General features: G+C 31.8%; 2 protein-coding genes across 2 annotated transcripts in view; both read right to left on the reverse strand.

The window, feature by feature from the left end:
* LOC106744146 (cytochrome P450 4c3-like) overlaps positions 1 to 2,055 on the reverse strand; it is a 4,620-nt gene extending 2,565 nt beyond the window's left edge. The window contains exons 1-6 of the mRNA XM_014618635.1: positions 1,978 to 2,055; positions 1,525 to 1,713; positions 858 to 1,077; positions 544 to 653; positions 261 to 351; positions 5 to 124 (exon numbers count right to left, since the gene is read on the reverse strand). Coding sequence (XP_014474121.1) covers positions 5 to 124; positions 261 to 351; positions 544 to 653; positions 858 to 1,032 — 496 coding nt within the window. The 5' untranslated portion in view covers positions 1,033 to 1,077; positions 1,525 to 1,713; positions 1,978 to 2,055. The remainder of the gene's footprint in view (positions 1 to 4; positions 125 to 260; positions 352 to 543; positions 654 to 857; positions 1,078 to 1,524; positions 1,714 to 1,977) is intronic.
* Positions 2,056 to 4,932: 2,877 nt separating this feature from the next.
* Positions 4,933 to 9,715, reverse strand: LOC106744147 (cytochrome P450 4C1-like). Its single transcript, XM_014618636.1, has 12 exons — positions 9,547 to 9,715; positions 9,219 to 9,328; positions 8,936 to 9,026; positions 8,615 to 8,800; positions 8,171 to 8,264; positions 7,953 to 8,055; positions 7,715 to 7,814; positions 7,537 to 7,643; positions 7,226 to 7,294; positions 6,394 to 6,562; positions 5,848 to 6,027; positions 4,933 to 5,784 (listed from the first exon to the last, which is right to left on the reverse strand). Exons 1-12 carry the CDS (start codon positions 9,698 to 9,700, stop codon positions 5,618 to 5,620), a joined length of 1,530 nt encoding a protein of 509 aa, XP_014474122.1. The 5' UTR covers positions 9,701 to 9,715; the 3' UTR covers positions 4,933 to 5,617.
* Positions 9,716 to 14,335: the final 4,620 nt, after the last annotated feature.

Below are 14,335 nucleotides of genomic sequence, written 5' to 3' on the forward strand. Positions count from 1 at the left end.
TCTGTATTCTTGAATGATTTCGCTGCGCGATTGCCCTCCTCAATCAAGATCTCAACGAATTGTTTTAATATAGAAAAATGAAATGCGGGCGTTAATATCTTCCGCCTTTGTTGCCACTTCATTCCTATGGAAGAGGTAATATATTATTTTGTCATATATATACGTGTATATGTATTATTTTATTTTATCGAAATTAATTTAGACAAGAATAATGCATGCCGAAGTTGGATTGTATGTTATTCTTAATTTTATCAAAGTACCTGTGCTAGTGACAAGACCTTCGCCTAACCAGGGTTTCATAATATTGTAACTATAACCTTTCTTATTATGCTTAGTGGTGTTTAGAATTTTCTGAAACCATATGTGAAACAAAATTAAAAATAACGTTGTTCATACCAAATTTTGTAGTTTAAAAAAAAGGAATATGTTACGCTAAAAGATATCTGTACTATTTTGAATAAAAATTGTAAACATTTAATCATCGTTAATGAAAATACTTTACTAATACCATGAAGAATTAATTTTTTACGAAAATTGCATTACCTGCATGTCGTCTGGATTGCAAATGAAAACTGAGTGCAGTGTGAAAATCCGTATTTTGAAAATTGGATAATATGTGCTAATCCATTCGCGTAGTTTATACCACAATTTTTCTGAAATATAAATAATATTAATATAAATTTCTCTAATACTGTATCACTATATTTTTCGGCGAATCACCAATGATAATTTACATTTCACTAAGTCTGTTATGGAAATTTGTATGTGATTAACAATACTGATTTAATTCTCTGTTATATGTAATAATAAACATACCGGTGCTCATTATGTAAATATTTACACGAATTTTTAATTACCTGGCGTGGCGGTCCAAGTTTGTATATTGCCTAAAATTGGAAGTGTCACTGGTCCTGGTATACGATCAATAAGTTGTTCGTCTCTTCCACGATGTATAATATAATGATATAAGAGCGCAAGACAGAGACATGTTAGTAGTAAGGCGACGATCATGTTGATTGAAATAATAACCATTTTAAATAAGGACTTTTGTTCCCCTTGCAGCCTTTGAATGCTACGCTACGACATGAGAAATGAAATATTGTTTTATGAGAAGCAGCCCGCGATGATCTATAATGTTGAAATGTACATTTTACGTATATATATAATTGCAAATATATACACATACACATTCATAAATGAGGCAAAAATAACCGAAACGATGAAGGTTTTGTTTTATAATATATATGATTTTAGAAAGATTTTTAGATTTGGAGATTATTATCACGCATTTGAGAGTAATCATTTTTCCGAGTAATTGTTAAGGATTGCATTAAAACAAGTCTCTCTCATGTCAACAAATGTAGTCGACGATATATGATATTTGGAATAAATGGAAACGCGTCACTCTGAATCAACACATGTATAATTTCATAATTCACAAGGTTGTAACATAAGAAAACTAGGAAGACTTGCGGCAACTGTTGGTACGTGGATATATCGTACTTGAAGATTATAAATACGCACTTTGTAACAAAGATCTTCACTCTTCTCTTGTCAGACTCTAAATGCACATGTATCAGTTGGCTGTCACTGCTACTATAATAAGTGCTTGCTCAAATGTTATGTAATTTCGTAGTATTTTTTTTTACCAAGGTAAATATTTTATGCATGAATTCTGGAGCTACGTGTAGTGTCTTATATGATTCTTCAGATCTAAAACGTATATGCAAAGAGATGTTTGTATGTATTCAAATTATCTGTTATTATTTATCTCATGCATAGTATATTTATAATTTATGCCAAAGCGAATGGTTTGTGAATCAGAATGAATTTAATTGAATAATTGAAAACTAGTCACTCCGAATCAACACATGTGTAATTTCATAATTCACGAGGTTGTAACATAAATGAACTAGAAGGACTTGCGGCACTTTTCGGTATATGGATATATCTCACTTGAAGGCCATAAATACGCACTTTGTAACAATGATCTTTACTCTTCACTTGTCAGACACCAAATGCACATGTATCAGTTGGCTAGCACTGCTATTGGAATAAATCATTACACACTTTCTTACGTAATTTCTTACTAGCGTCGTAGTATTTCTTACCACGGTAAATATTTTATGCAAGAATTCCGGAGCAACATGTAGTTATATATCTTTCCAAATAAAACGTATGTGCAACGAGATGTTTTTTGCATGTATTTAAGTTGTCTGTTATCTCATGCGTAATGCATTTCTAATTTATGCCAAGGTGAACGAGATACTTCGATGAAAGCGATTGCCGTTTTATCGTTGAACTGCTTCGCGTTTGTTCGCGTATTCCCGCCCGTTATATCGTGCGTAATTATTAGCCCCTACTTTCTTTAGAAAAACAATTAATCATTAACGTTATTTGCGTGACGAAGTTAATGCACACTTTCAGCAAAACAATAATTTTGTCCTTTTAAACCATTTTCTTGCTGTAAAATATGTTTTTCTTATAGTCAATAGTCCAAAGCATATTTTGGTGAAAAACCAATCTCGTTAACGATGATAATTTATTAATTTTTAATAAGTTAAAATTTAAACTTTGGCGTTTCTCTCATGTCCCGGAACCATCTAATGCAAGTTTCAAAAAATTCTTAACAAACTCCCTTCGTGCTACAACTACCATAAATACATATTATAATCATAATATTAAAAAAATATATATATACATATAACTCATACTGATATAAATAGCTATGGATATTATACTTGAATTTCTGTGTAAAAAACTCAACGAGCGACGACCAAACTTTTTACATGTTGCTCGTTGTTGTGTCCTTGGCAACGTATGACGATATTGTTAACTTTTAAAAAAGTTGATCTTATGTAAATAAGGTCTGCTGGTATCAATGTTCATTACTTTATGTAAATATTTACTCGTATCAATGTTTATTACCTTTTTTTCAACCCTTTTTTATTGTAACGAGATAAAGGGTAACATTGCTTGTGCGGATATCCCTGAGTGTTCTGATGATTATATTTGTGATCGGTGCAAATTATTTTAACCTTTCCTCTACCACGGGCAACTAAAGTCGCTCGATACGAGAACTGGTCGAACGATTAGATCAAGTATAGTAACTATAGATAAATAATTCAAGGCTAAAAATGATTGGACGACTAAAGGTAACATGGCTGACAGTTTAAATTATAAGCGGCGAATCGCGATTGACGGAAAGAGTAAACAAGCCATGAGTGGAAATATTACATTCACGAATATTTATTTCAATGCTTATTTAAATGTGAAGCTAATTAACAATGTGAAAATGTCTTATTTTAAGTATAAAACCATTTCTTACTAAGAGAAATATTATGAAAGCAAATCTTTGGGGTTTGGTTTTATAAGAAAACCCGAAATTCTAAAGACCGTTTGAACTGTGCACTTATGACACAGCTTTCGGTTCAGCAAGAATGGTCAGGCTGCCAGACCCGCGGTAGCGAAAGGATTAAAGTTGTCCAACGTTAAAGGACCTATTTTTACTGTGTCGTACTGTGTCCGGTACTAGATGCCATTTTATGTTCCTCTAAAATTATCAGCCAAAAGTTAATTATGATTTAAGATGGTTGTTTTGAAGAAGTTGTTTATTTTGTTCTTTTATTTTGAATTTTAATATGGTTCATTTGTAATAACTATAAGATAAAAAATATATAACAAAATAATTTTTTATTTATCATGAGAAACCTTAAGTGTCCATCACTAGGAGAACTTCCTCTACAAGGTGTTCATGGTACACCGCTTATGTGCAGGTGGAATGGATTAATCTGAGTACACAACTCGTCTAGCATTTTGCAAATAACTACGCGAGATTAAGAGTTATTAATGATTGCAAATGATCATAGAATGGCCATGGTACACAGTCTGATTAAATTAATAATTCAGAAATTTGCAAGATTGTTATTTGCAAGATGATACAGGACTTTTTTTATTTTATTGACTTAAATTACATGTGCTTTTATCAGTTGTCATATAATTTTTAGTTGAAAGTTGCTACAAAATGTTTAGTACGTTCGCTGTGCACTCCGCGATTAAGTTGCAGTTTCATTTGGATATATTTGCATAAGATAAGCAATGATAAAATTCAATTTTTTTATTATCGTATGTATATATAAGTTATTAAATGATTTTCATTTTTTTATCGCAAATCATTTTTTTATCGCTTTAATAAAGAATCTTTGTAAATATCGATTATCAGTGATGTTTTATATTACTTAAAATAAACTTACACATTTCGGGGCATAACGGGACACTAGTCCACTGGGCATACTAGTCCAAGAGATGCGTTGCTATACGATATAATCTATCTAGTCTCTAAATAATTACGTATGCAAGTGTTTATAATAGAAACTTAAAGTATTCGAAAAATAAAATAAAATTGAAGTGACATATATTGTCTGTATTAATTGGTATTATTATTTCTGCATATAGTCCAAAGTTATATAAGAAACAGCGACAGGCAAATATGAGATAAACACTCGATGGATAATGCTGTATCAACAGTCGTTGAGGAAAAAATGAGCTATGTTTGTAAATTATCTTAAATCTTTTATCATATCATTTGGGGTCTCCAAAATTTTAGGACATTTATAAAACGATATTAAGAAAATGAAGACCACAGTTGTAACAATGTAGTAAAAATTACAAATATAGACGTTTTTAAAGTAGTGTTTACAGGAGTACAAAACAATGTGGATATATTATTAACATAAAGCATAGATTTTTTGGTTAAATTTACACAGAACTCAGGCCACTTTATACATATATTACGTGTTCTAAAAAAAGTAAAATTTCTTTTAAAAAGTAACTTAAAACATGTAATACATGTATAAAATGACCTGACAAAGTTTTGAATGTAAATGTTAAGGAAATAAACAAGTTTTATGGGATATTCCATTATATTTCCCGTAAAAAGCATAACAATGTTAATACCCGCTTTCAGCAAAATAATAATTTTGTCCTTTTAAATCATTTTCTCGCTATAAAACATATGTTTTCCTTATAATGAATAATCCAAGAATATTTTGGTATAAAACCAATCTCGTTGAAGGTAATTATTTATTTATTTTTAATACGTTTAAAATTTGTGTAAACCTTGTCATTTCTATTATAACCCGAGTCCACCTAATATAAGTTTCAAAGTATTCTTAATAAACTTACTTTGTGTTACAACTAACGTAAATATATATTATAGTTATAATATTAAATAGAATGGTCAAATCAACAATCCTTCGTTTTTGGTGACATATCCGCATTTGTTTATTACAATCGCAGAATTCGTGCTCAATTCATGCGGTTTCTTTGAGACAAATTATATGTGTACATGATGTTTACGAAATTGAACCTGACGCTTCTTCGTTGGAGAGAACACCAGACCAAGGATTATGTGCTTATTCTTTAAAGTCAATCGATTAATTCTAAGTAGAAATTGCACTCGGAAGAGAATATTACATCCTTTTTCTTTAGCGTAGCGTATCGTTGGCCTGTTATTTATAATTTGCATATCAGATATCCTAGCGAGTTTCTCAGGCGTCGTTTGATATATAAAAATTTGATCGATTATTTCTGGCCAATCAGTATTTACATTAAATGATTATGTACGTTTAATCGGAATGACTTTCATGCGAATCGGACGTACAGCACGCAGTACAAAATCCAGCTTCAGTCGGATATCCTTCAAATAATCAATGGGCTCTAAGTAGAAATTGTACACCAGAGGAGCTATCAAAGCTTTTAATTCCAACAGAGCGAATCGTTGACCTATGGATTGTAATTCCATTAAAATATATTTCCGGAATAAGAAATGAATACCTTATAAATCACCAATGCAATTTCGTGGTCCCGCGCTGAATGGTAAATAGGAATAAGGATGACGATTCCTTATATTCTCTGGTAAAAATCTGTCTGGATTAAATACCTCCGGATCCGGCCAAATCTTAGCATCATGATGAAGATCGTAGATAAAGAGATGCACCGTTGTGCCTTCAGGCACCAAATATGAATCTGAAAATACCAATGAACATAATAAAGTATGTTTTATAAACAGCAATATAAAGTTTAAGAAATAAATATATATATTTATATGGATAATTAATTTATTGTACACATATGCAAATTCTCCATACACGTGAAGTAATGAATAAAGTTGAGCGAATTGAGAATATTTCCAACTTTTCAAAATATTATAGTAAATTATTATAAATATACATAAGTAATTTGAATATAATTATATAAGTTTTCTTGTTTTTTTTATGTGAAGCATTAAAATATAATCTGTTGATTTTGTATTCATTTATATTCCATCGCAGTTTTATACATGAACTATCCGGGGAATACTGTTATATATATAGATGTCTCTTAATTACTCACGTAATTTTACATCTTCGGTACAGATACGCGATATAAAAGTAACACTAGGATACATTCTCAACGATTCTTTCAAACATATCTCCAAATATGGCATATTCTGTAATGCCTTCATAGTAAGCTTTCCATCATTTTCCTGCATCACCTCAGAAATTTCGTTTCTTACACGATCCTACAAATCAAAGGTTTACGCATTATGTATCGGACATATCAATATTGATTGTTAATTAAATCGGAAGTAGCAATATTCTTATATTTCTAAAGCAGTTTTATTCACCTAGGAACGCTGTGAAAAATTATCGTCTTAGTTTTTTTCCAAGCTTACAATTACCATCGATTATTTGTTAAAATAAATTTATTAATCTGCGTAATTATATAAAAATAGTTGTACATAATTATGCGATAAGTGATTGATTAGTGGTTTTTCATTGTTTATCTTCAGCAGAAAGAGCAGTTTAGTAAATCTTTCGCGCTGTGCTGCTAACAATTTTGCCACTACTATTGTAAAATATTTTACCGAACGATTTTTATGGCTTACACTTTTGCAGTATGTGTTTATTTGCGCACGTGTGCACACGCAAATTTATTTAATTATATATTTTAACATATTTTTAACATGTTGGACTTCTTAGTAAACATTGAAGCAGCGTAGATTACTAAGTGTGATTCAGCAGATCTTATAACGATTGCGAAAAAACTACGTGGCGGAAAACTACGATGCGTAGTTTTCCGCCACGTAGTTATAATAAACTGCTTTTTCTGCTCGACGCAGCTATAAATACATAGCTTATAAAAGATAGATTGATAGATAGATATCAAAATGGAAAAGAGTTACCTGGATATCTTTATGCTCAGCTAACAGTTGTAGAGTGAAACATGATGCTATTGCTACAGTATCGTGACCCTGTAATGATTTATTTTATTTTATATAACATCGCACATGTGAGTAGTGTTAAATATATTCTGCATGAAGCACGCAAGTAAGTAAGAACATGAGAAATAATTTACGCGTATAGTTTGCGATCATCGTTTACTGTATAATCGCCCGTATAGTATCATAATTTGATATAAAATGATTGCTTATAGAATCAGAGAGAAACGCGGTTAAATATTTGAGCAATTTGAAGAAACGCGAACATTTCTTACCTCGAACACAAAGGTATCGACTTCTTCTCTGATATCTGAATCACTTAGTCCATTCTTGCCAGATTCCGCTATTAAAATATCCAACATGGCCATTCGTTTCTTTTTAACTTAAATAGAAAATAACTTATATGCATTCGTATTATTTTCATAAGATAATTACTTGATATTTCGAACATACTCCCTATTACTTCTTCGTTTTCCATTCCTATGTCGTTTTCAAAGTTTTTCAAATACTGCCATTTAGTTTGTTCGTGATAAAGCTTTCTTTCTGTGATAATCTGAGCATAAGAAAAAATATAAAACTAACTTTATATATTACTATTTCTTTATTGACTCATTAGTATTAACTACTATCTTTTATTGACACAAGATAAACTTATCTTAAAAATATAAATAACATGAAGGCGGCTACTCACTTTTCTGGTGAATGAGTGCAAGATGTTGAGATATTTATTATGTGTCCTACCCATTGACGTTAAATTGAATATTGTGTCATTCAAAAGCCATGGTTTGAAAAATCTAAACAGAATTATTCAATTTTAAATAAGTTTAAAAATGAAATTTTATTAATTTTAGATCGCACACGTAGATTTGATTTAAACCAGATGTATTTATAATTTAAAATAAATATTACCTGCTGACCACAAATTTGCCCATATCTTGAACCGTATGACGATATTCTTCGTGAGAAGAACCTACATCTTGCAATGAGGTGCCCATCGAAGTTTCTGTAAACATAATTGCTGAAGTCACATAAATTTCTAATAATAATTTCGTGCTATTACATATGTGATATTCACCATATTTTACATAATAACAGAATACAGAAAAGTACAAAATACAACAAATTAACCCGAAAATATAATAAACCCGAATATTTGTCACTAAAACATTATGTATTCGGCCGTTTCTTCGTTTGAACAATATTAAGACGCGCTATTGTAAGAAATTTGTGAAATATTAATAAAAGTTATTATAAATATAGTAAGTATTTTTAATTGATTTGTGGTTTTGTGTATAACAAAAAAACATGAAATCTCTTCAAGATCAAAAAATATGAAAAATTAAATACATATACCACATATAGCATTTAATGTATGGTGACTGGTAAAATGTAGCAAGTCATCGATAACCGATTCCTCTGTATTCTTGAATGATTTCGCTGCGCGATTGCCCTCCTCAATCAAGATCTCAACGAATTGTTTTAATATAGAAAAATGAAATGCGGGCGTTAATATCTTCCGCCTTTGTTGCCACTTCATTCCTATGGAAGAGATACGAAAGCATATTACCGTTCATATACATGTATAAATATTATTTTATTATATCGAAAGTAATTTAGACAAGAATAACACATGTGGAATTAGATTGTATGCTATTTTTAATTCCATCGAAGTACCTTTACTAGTAAGAAGTCCTTCGCCTAACCAAGGTTTCAAAAGTTTGTATTCGAAGCCTTTCACGATATGTTTCGTGCTGTTTAGTATTTTCTAAAACCATGGATGGCACAAAATTAAAAATTATGTTGTTATTACCGACATTTGGAGTTAAAAAATGGAATACAAATATGTTACGCTAAGGATTATGTATACTATTTTGAGTAAAAACTGTAGAAATTAATCATCGTTAATGAAAATGCTATACGACCATGATGAAATTATTTTCTACGACAATTTCATTACTTCCATGTCGTCTGGATTGCAAATGCAAATGTTGGGCATACTGAAAACGCAATATTTCCAAACTGGATAATATGTACCCATCCATCCGCGTATAAGATACCACAATTCCTCTGAAATGCAAAGAATTTTAATATATAGTTCTCTAATACTATATGACTATTCTTTTCGGCTAATCAGCTATTTCATCACCATTAATATCTTACATTTCACTAAATGTCTGTTATGGAATTTTGTGTGTGATTAGCATTACTCATTTAAATCTTTGTTATACATGATGATTAACATATCGGTCACAAATCATTGAAGATTTACAGGAATTTTTAATTACCTGGTGAGGCATTCAAACCTTGAATATTGCCTAAAATAGGAAGTGTCACTGGTCCTGGTATACAATCAATAAATCGTCCGTTTCTTCCAAGATGTATAGTGTAATGATATAAGATTGCGAGAAAGAGACATGTTAGCAGTAAGGCGATAATCATGTTGATTGAAATAATGCCACTTAAAACTTCTTTTGTCCTCTTTATAGCCTTTATGTTCTACGCTACGACATAAAAAATGAAATATTATTTTATGAGAAGCTATCCGCGATTATCTATAATGTCGAAACGTACATGTTACATATATATATATATATATATATACCTGGAACATGCCCAACTGTCTTGAGGGTTAAGATATAACGGTAAAAAGGTGGATTTTTGCCTTTGGGCCTTATGTTGGGCCTGTTTCAGGTCGATTACCATCATGAGACATGACTTAATCGAAAGCAAATTTAAAAAGGAATAAAATGAAAAAAACAAAAAAATCGAAGGTTGCGTACTTTGCGAAATTTCGATTTTAAACTTTAAAATCTCAAAATAAGGGTGAAAACTACCCCCTAAAATTTTATAAATATTTTTTTCAGATTCTACGGGAAAAATGTTATAAAGTTACGATGGTTTCAGATTTTTTTTATTGACACGACGACGACGACGAGAATTAAAAATCTGGTAGTCGAAGCAAAAATTCGAATTTTATGACAGCCATAGAAGCTCATAGTGTGGGTCAAAAAATCCGAAAAAATTCGACAAATGTTTTCTAAAATAGTACTACAGATTGCCATAGGTTTCGATCAAATCTAATTTTTGAGCGTACCCTTTTCACATGCGATGATCCATATATATTTATATTTATATATATACGAGGTCTGTTGAAAAAGTATCGCGAATTTTGAATTTCCGCGAGTTATTGGGTTGTTCGAAAAGTAATTTCGTTTTTTCCCAACAGAGGATTTAATTGTATTTTTTCACAGGTAACTTCACACTTAAGTCGCATTGTCATTATATGTTTTGACAGCTGNTATATATATATATATATATTAGGGGGACCGGAAAGTAATGTCGTTTCTGCGCATGTCGATATTTGATTTGATTGATTTTTACCGCTCCGGCATTGAAAATTTGTATACTAGATGGCAAAAGGTTGTTGATAACGAAGGTGAATATATTGTTGATTAGAAATAAAAACTTGTTAAAAATGTAGTCGTATGAATTTAACTTAAGAAAGCGACATTACTTTCCGGTCCCCCTAATAATTGCAAATATATACACATATACTTTTATAAATGAAGCAAAAATAACCGAAACGAAGAAGGTATTGTTTTGTAATATATATGATTTTAGAAAGATTTTTGGATTTTGAGATTATTATCACACATTTGAGAGTAATTATTTCTCCGACATTATTAAGGACTGTATTAAAACATATATCGATTACACCAACGTATTTTGTCGACGGTATATGATATTTAAAATAAATGGAACTGGTCATCACCTTTCGAATCAACACACGTGTGATTTCACACTTCACGAGGATGTAACATAAGAAAGCTGGAAGAATTAACGAAAACTTTTGGCACGGATATCTTACTTGAAGACTATGAAGGGATCTTGCAACAAACGTCTTTATCCTTCACTTGTTTGATACTGAATGCATATCAGTTGGTTCTGTAAAAGTATGCTTGTGCTCTTACGTAATATCTTATGTATCAATGTTTTTTACCAAAGCAAATAGATCATGCAAGGTGACTTCTGTAATAAGTCAATAATGTGTTGCCAAAGACAGTTCTGAGCAATATGCAGAAATATCGATCTGTCGGTCGTTCTTTATTAAAAAGTTATTATCGAAAGAAACTTCCATAATCAGGACATACATTTTTGACACTTTAAAGATAGAATATCATTAGGTATGACCTATCATGACGCAATATTGTTCATTTCACTGGAGTTCACACTCGTACATAGGAAGATTGTATACGTATTACACAGCTCCACAAAAAAAATTCACAAAATTACCCCTGGTATCTGACTATGTCTATCATATGTTTTTGGGGTCGCTGAATCCAAATTCGGGGTCCATTTAACCCCATCACGTCAGGATTTTTCATAACCTCAAAAAAAGTCCCGAAATCCCAATAAATCCTTTATCCATTGATCACTTAATCCCAATAACTCCAGAACCCCTTAACATCTTAATCCCTTCATCCCTTAATTGCTTAAACCTATAACTCCTTAACCCCATACACTGAAAATGCTATAACCCGAAAATCCCAGAACCCAGCAAGGAAGAGATTTATGCGCGTTAAAGCTCTGAAACACAGTATGTTCGATCCGTATATACTTCTTAAGCCTTAAACCCACATTTTTCAATAATTATTGAAAATATTTATGTATAGCTAATATTATTAGCATTCACTTAGGAAGAGCTGCGCTTTTCTTCTTTGATTAACGTAAAATAATCTTACCATTTATTTCTCTTTATAAGATAACTGATAAGAGTTAATAATTTACGGGGAATGCATATTATATTCATATATTCTACTAAATAATCTAGAAGTTCTTTTACAAAGAAAAACAAAACAGTTCAATATTCAAAATGCATTATGATATCTGTTGTTAGGCTGATACCTGTCTGTTGTTACATCATTTGTCATATATTTGTAGGTTAGGCTATTCTGAACCAAAAAATCCTTTCTGCTCTGTTTAATCCGTATAACCTGCATGCAAGCGGTGTTTCGTATGTTATTAACAACCTGTAGATTGTTATATAATTTGCTGTGCATATGCAATTAGATGTTTTTTTTTATAATTAATATGACATCTTATTCATACGTGGTATACATTATGCCAAGGTGAACAAGAAAATCCAATGATTCCATTCGTTTCTCACTTGACGTGCGACATTTGTTAGATTTTTGTCCGTCGTTCGTGTTTCACTACTCACCGTGCATGATTATTTGTCGGTTTTTTTTTCCGAATGATTGCGCATCATGTTTTAACTGTATCAGTCACGCAAATTTTACCTCATTAACTTAAATTACTTATATGCGACGCATGAAACATTGAGCGACGGACACTTTATATAATATTATACGTCACTTAGTATCAGTACATATTTCCTTTATAATCATTTACAAAACGTTTATATAACGTTTATATTCGTAGAAAATTTACTTAAGTAATTCGTTTTTTTTCCCAAAAATATTTAGAAAAATCTTATAACAGAAATGCGTATTTATGATATAGCAACGAAAAGCAGTGTTGAGATAGAAGTGTTTTGAGAATTTAAAGAGATAAACATGACGATCTTTGAGAATTTCTTACTTTTTGTTTTAATTTTTTTTCATGTTTATAAATTCGCGCGCCCAGTGAGTTGTGTTCGCGCATGGTGCCGCGGGCTAGAATGCGTATGGCTAGCGCGCTGTTAGCGTTAATGAGCGCTAACGAGTTTAAATCATTCTATATTTGTCGTATATCTAATATGCAGAAATGATAAAATGACGTATCAGCAATGATATAGCGTAAATCCCGAACGCAGCCTAGACTTTTTGAATATTTTTTTCTTGCGCAATCCGTGTTGATCCTCTACAATCAACATTTCTGATCTTCGCGCGGTTCGACCAGTGGCAGCGTACAAGTAAGAAAATGTGTGCTTCACATAAATCATTTTCACGGAATGGCCTTATTCTGGGCCCACGTCCCATCGTTCGATTGTGTACTCACTTTATCCTGACTCTTCAGCGTCCGTGAACTCGGGCCCCTCTTACTCGCTCGTCCACGCTCACCTGTCCGCTCGCGCAATCGTTCGGATATCGTACTTAGAATAAATTTTCTCGTACTCTGATTTCATACGTTCAATCGATCAGACGAATGACGCATGTGCCCTCTAGGGACGTCCAAAGGTCCTGTGGACATTTTCCATCGCACGCGATTAGCGACGTTGCATTTTCATATCGAATCTTTCCGGCGGAGCTTCTTTCGACGATATTCTGTTATCAATGATCCAGCAGATATTTTGTTGCCTTCTATAGACCAATTCTATAACTCCTCAGCAATAGTGTCACTAGGATTATCGTTGTACAGCTTTTCTGTCATATTAGATATGCGCAACGACGACATAATACGGTAATACGCGGATAATAGATTAGTTTTATAACTCTGACTGAAGATTTTTTTTTAATTGACATTATTGAAAAAAATATGTTCTTCGGGTACAAACAACTATGCATGTGTGTGCACCATATTTATGTATCTCTAATGAAATTTGATGTGGGAGTAGTAATAATAAAAACAAGTTTCAGTTTTTAAGGTAAAATGTTTAATTGAAGAATATATACTTATACGTTATGTATGCAAATATCATTCTCCTTAACTTCGATACACATATCATGTGCCCAACTTTTACATGCACTACTTTGGATCATCCTTCTGACGACTTAGATTATGAGAATCTTTTATGCAATAAATGCAGTGAAGTTGCTTATTGACGTGTTCAAAAGCAGCATTATAAGTGCCCTATCTCAATTTTTATATACCCTAGACGATCTTCGGACATTTGCATACCAATAACATGGTTTGCAATGAAGTGCACATGCATATATCTAGATGAAAACTTTCTTCCTTCCTACTTCTATTGCCCGTATCCGGGCGTGGTGATCTCTTTCATATGCCTATGGTGCGCACGCTGATTATACACAAGCATATGAGACCTACAGTTTAATGCCGGTTCCGAATGACAAATTTTTAGTGAAATGATAACATTACGATAGTGCAAATATAAATGTATGTATATATAAA

The sequence above is a fragment of the Dinoponera quadriceps genome, unplaced genomic scaffold (genome assembly GCF_001313825.1).
Source record: "Dinoponera quadriceps isolate SergipeBrazil2010 unplaced genomic scaffold, ASM131382v1 scaffold1360, whole genome shotgun sequence".
NCBI lineage: Eukaryota > Metazoa > Arthropoda > Insecta > Hymenoptera > Formicidae > Dinoponera > Dinoponera quadriceps.

What these genes read in the sequence shown, in the direction of transcription:
- LOC106744147 (XM_014618636.1), bottom strand. Translation starts at nt 9,700, where the DNA reads ATGATTATCGCCTTACTGCTAACATGTCTCTTTCTCGCAATCTTATAT. An exon ending in AGGTTTGAATGCCTCACCAG is followed by an intron (nt 9,329 to 9,546) that starts GTAATTAAAAAT and finishes TTTGCATTTCAG; the next exon opens with AGGAATTGTGGTATCTTATA. An exon ending in TACCGAAGATGTAAAATTAC is followed by an intron (nt 6,028 to 6,393) that starts GTGAGTAATTAA and finishes TGGTATTTTCAG; the next exon opens with ATTCATATTTGGTGCCTGAA.